Below are 4,786 nucleotides of genomic sequence, written 5' to 3' on the forward strand. Positions count from 1 at the left end.
AGACAATCACCAAATTGTCTACATTGAAGAGCCCATCTCAGTCAATCCAGTTCAATCTCCGAAAATGGATAAAAGATAAAAAGAGAAAAATTGATACTATATAAAGCTCATGCTTCATCTAACAGAAGACTTTCCAACTGAGTCCGAGTCTTTCTCTCCTTCTCCACATCAGCATTAATGCTTTCTCTTTCTTTGACCAAGCATATCAATACCCTCCCGTTTCAGAGACGCTTGTCCCCAATCTTAAGCTATGAGAAACTGACATGAGAACTCCTCTGTGGAACCAAAAGTGAGGCTAGATGCTGAAGGGTTTCGTCATCTCTTGTGATAGCATATGCGTTAGCCTTTGTTGGACCTTAGATTTCCATTTGTGTTTCAAGTAGTACTTCTCAACACCACATATACATTTCTGAATTTTCCTTAACTCACGCGTCAAGGTCATGCTGTACCACAGGCTTAACCATTGTGTTTGTTTCCGTTGGCTCAGGTTTGTGTACACCCGGGAAGAGATATAGTCGTCACTGCTATCTGCGAGCGCATCATCACATTGCACTGCATTCGTCGTCAACCTCTGTAGTAGGTTCTTCATTTTCTGACACATCCCAACAATCATATGATCTCACTCCACCGCTTGTTACGAAGTGACAATAAGAAGGTTACAACAACCAGTGAATCTCTCTTTGAATATGCAACTACTGTAAGAAGAGGCCATATGATAAAGCTCAACATATACACAGCTTCAGCTCTCGTATCAGGTAGTAATTATAATACGCCATTGTTGTTGCTGGATCGAAAACCCATCAAACGCCACACCATAAGTTTGTTCTCTCTTGACATGATGTGATTGTAATATACCGCTGAAGTGAGATTCAGAAGAATACATCCGAAGAACTTCTGGAGCTTCTCGTGACCATGCCACTGTTCTTGGAGATGCTCAGGTATACAAACAAGTAGAAATCTATGCTTTCAACGCTGCCACACATGATTAGCTGATCCATGAAGCTCATGTATCTCACAATGACAGCTCCGGTATAAGAAATGCAAAAGAACTACAGAACCAATGGTGAACACAACACTGACCACACACACGATCTGTTGTATGTCTCTTGAATGTTGCACTGATCTGAGTAGATCACTAGAGCAGTAAATGGTATATTTCTTTCCCTGCAGATTCATGTGTTTGTATTTGAAAAGCCAAGCTCTGCTGAGTTTCTATAATAACCATTATTGTAGTGTTGCTAAGCTTGTATCAGTCTCTGCAATAAATGCTTCATCAAACAAACTCATCAATTTCAAGAATCCTAATCATGTGATGGACTGCAAACTGAGATAAACTTGTGCTGAAATCGCCTCTGTGTTAACAATGCTTATCCACAGATATAACTCTTGCAATTTGTTCTCCTTGAAATGTGTAGGCTGGCCCGAACTTGTGGAAAGTAATCTCTGTATAATGGCTTGTACCATTATGTACTCTTCCTCCGTATAGATTCTCCACATCCACAAGCATATCACACAATTTACTGCATATGAACTAAACCCAGATCCTAGCTGTATATTATCCCTAAATAATTCCAGCCGAGAATCAAGGACATGTTTATCTTCATCATCATCATGACTATCACCGAGAGAAAACATTTCACGTAGTAGCTGTCTTGTTTGTGATTTATTTTTTAACTTAAACATCCATGACTTGGAATACTTCATCTTCTTTTGCTTTTGCGTCACACATTCAAGAAAAGTATATTGTCCGACCTGTTCCAACTCATAGACAGTGATGTTGTGGATGAACACAAGCATCCTTCAACGTTGCATTATATGCCTCCGATTCTAGGTGTGCCATCAAATCAGTAGCTGACAACGAACCTGTCTTGGGTGTTTCCTGGATATCGTGAAGCTCCATCTTTTTAACTCTACAACGTTTTTCCTCAACAAACGTTGATACATGAGGATATGGACTTAAATCCTCGTGAACCGATGCCATGCCTATCTGTTCTGGTACAGAAATTAATTCAGAATTCACAATCTCATTAGTGATAGACAGTCGATGAGTTATAATTAGTATCAGAACTAAACACAAACGAATATGGAGTCAAGTATGAACTCACAAGGGTTACATTCATGGAGCCTAACAATATATAAGAATTATATGATTGTCGAATATTATAGAATAATCTAGATATCAATTCTTTCAAGCTGCTTTTTCGTTAAACATGTTATAAATCTCAGAAACACCATCTGTAAATTAAAGAGATTTTAGCAAAGATTTCGGCAAGGGAATAAAAAACTTACAATTTAAGGAATTGGATCCAAAATTCTATGGAACTTCTGATTGCACCCAGCCACATTGAAACCGTGAAAGGTGAACACTGAACCCGCCTTGAGACAATGTCTGAAAGTGGCAAGATGGTTAAAACAATTAAATGAATTGTTAATTGAATTATTTAATCAATGGGATGTTCCCCGTTATTAATAAATAAATTATAATCTTAGGATTTAAATTACAGATCTCTTTTTTGTGCTAAAACTATTTAATGAATTTTAACTAAACTATTTAATCATTGGATGTTCCACGTTATTATTTATTTTAATACAAATTCAAAAAATGAATGCAAAATTGAAAACTTGTAGAATATGTAAACAGAGAAAAAAAGAAAGAAGCCAATTTAGAAAATTGCGAGATTGGAGGGAAAGCCACTAAGAAAAATAGGAACAAACACACATTTAAGAAGAAGAAGCCAACCAAAAACAAAAAAAAAGAATTCCGACAAAAAAAGTTTCAATGGCCAATAACAGTGACGACAAGGTTTCAGAAACAACTTCAGATCGGCCTGTTAGAGTCTATGCTGATGGCATCTTCGATTTATTCCACTTTGGCCATGCTCGCGCCATCGAACAAGCCAAAAAATCGTATGTACCTTTCATTCAATCTCCTTCCTCTTGATTAGTTTGTTCTTCGATTGATAATTTGATCAAAATATAACTTAAATCATATAAGCAAACAAAACAAATTAGGTTTCCGAACACATATCTGCTGGTAGGATGTTGCAACGACAAGATTACCAACAAGTTCAAAGGCAAGACCGTCATGACAGAGTCCGAGCGTTATGAATCTCTCCGACATTGCAAGTAATGTTAACCCTATAGATTAATATGTTGTCTTTGGGTCTATTAATATGGTTCTGTTGTTGTCAACAAGGTGGGTCGATGAAGTGATTCCAGATGCACCATGGGTTCTCACCACAGAGTTTCTCGATAAGCATAAGATCGACTATGTTGCCCACGATGCTCTTCCGTAAGAATATTTAGAGAAAGAAAGGTTAATTCTTTGTGTTGTCTAAGTTTTTAATTGTATGTCATTGTTTCTTGTTCTGAAAGGTATGCGGATGCTAGTGGAGCTGGAAACGATGTTTATGAGTTTGTAAGCTTCTTCCTTTTGATTATCTCTTCTGATTCATGGTGTGTCTTAGTAGTTTAGGGCTTTCTTTCTGCAGGTGAAGTCGATTGGAAAGTTTAAAGAAACTAAAAGAACAGAGGGGATATCGACATCAGACATAATCATGAGAATAGTGAAAGATTACAACCAGTATGTGTTGCGTAATTTGGACCGAGGATATTCAAGAGAAGAACTCGGTGTCAGCTTCGTCAAGGCACGCTCTCCACTTTTCTCTTTATTTTTCCTTAATGTGATAAATGTATATCCCACATGATGCACTAACCATATTATGGACTTGTTTACTACAAACAGGAGAAGAGGCTTAGAGTGAACGTTAAACTGAAGAAATTACAAGAGAAAGTGAAAGAACAGCAAGAGAAGGTCTGAGTTTGTGAATCTTCATTCGTTAATGATATTGCTTCGTTTAGTGAATGCATATGTATTGTACTTGAATGATCTTCAGAGGGTTTCATCCCTCCATTTTGATTTTTATATCTAGATGTTATGATAATGATGACCACTTGTATGGCTACTGAATCCTGGATCTTTGATTTTTATTTGAGCAGATACAAACTGTAGCAAAAACTGCTGGGACGCATCATGACGAATGGGTTGAAAACGCTGATCGTTGGGTTGTTGGATTTCTAGAAATGTTTGAGGAAGGTTGTCATAAAATGGTAAGCCAAAGCATAATAATGAATTTGATTCTCTCAGCGTTGGAGATTTCTAACTGTTTCCATATATGTCAACTGATGTTTGGTTGAGTGTTTCTCAGGGAACAGCCATCAGAGATGGGATCCAGCAAAAGCTATTGAGGCAAGAGTCGGAAGAGAACCGGCGCTTGATTCAAAACGGACTGACAAATGCCAAGGAGGAACAGATTTCTGATAAAGATGGGCTTGCAAAAGGAGATGAAAACTATCATCATGATCAAGAAGGTTCCTGAAATGAGAGGAAAAAATAATAAGATAGTAAAGACATGAGAGGTTCTTGGCTAATGATTCAAGAGTTTCCACAACTCTGGCATTAGTATTTCTTGTTTTATTATGTTCCAACTTGTTATTACTTTCTAAGAATCACATGCAGCAGAAGTTAAAGCTGTCACTGATAAAGAATATATGATCAAAAACATTAAAAATGATAACATGGTGGAGATACATAGAAATAGATGAGCCAATAAAAGTAAACAAATAAAATTAACAAATCTATACATCAATGGTCTCATGATATTGTTACTTGTTGAAATATAAAAACTAAAATTGAAGTGGGATATGTACTTTCAGCAATTGCAGAAGCTGAGAAGCTTGACATTAGCGATTGAATCCCTCTTCTTTTCCGACGTCTTGAAGTGCT

At 37.0% G+C, this 4,786-nt stretch overlaps 1 protein-coding gene across 1 annotated transcript; it reads left to right on the top strand.

Annotated features, from left to right (window-relative positions):
* Window positions 1-2,773: 2,773 nt before the first annotated feature.
* On the top strand, window positions 2,774-4,489 carry LOC108816582 (choline-phosphate cytidylyltransferase 2-like). Its single transcript, XM_018589152.2, has 8 exons — window positions 2,774-2,907; window positions 3,013-3,126; window positions 3,197-3,292; window positions 3,376-3,418; window positions 3,492-3,647; window positions 3,746-3,814; window positions 4,000-4,110; window positions 4,209-4,489. The coding sequence occupies exons 1-8, from the start codon at window positions 2,780-2,782 to the stop codon at window positions 4,377-4,379; spliced, it is 888 nt and encodes a 295-aa protein (XP_018444654.1). The 5' UTR covers window positions 2,774-2,779; the 3' UTR covers window positions 4,380-4,489.
* Window positions 4,490-4,786: the final 297 nt, after the last annotated feature.

The sequence above is a fragment of the Raphanus sativus genome, chromosome 7 (genome assembly GCF_000801105.2).
Source record: "Raphanus sativus cultivar WK10039 chromosome 7, ASM80110v3, whole genome shotgun sequence".
Classification (NCBI taxonomy): domain Eukaryota; kingdom Viridiplantae; phylum Streptophyta; class Magnoliopsida; order Brassicales; family Brassicaceae; genus Raphanus; species Raphanus sativus.

Excerpts from the sequence above, each read along its gene's own strand:
- LOC108816582 (XM_018589152.2), top strand. The coding sequence starts at position 2,780 with ATGGCCAATAACAGTGACGACAAGGTTTCAGAAACAACTTCAGATCGG. Across the intron at positions 3,127-3,196 it reads GAATCTCTCCGACATTGCAA|GTGGGTCGATGAAGTGATTC; the intron begins GTAATGTTAACC and ends GTTGTCAACAAG. Across the intron at positions 3,648-3,745 it reads TCGGTGTCAGCTTCGTCAAG|GAGAAGAGGCTTAGAGTGAA; the intron begins GCACGCTCTCCA and ends TACTACAAACAG.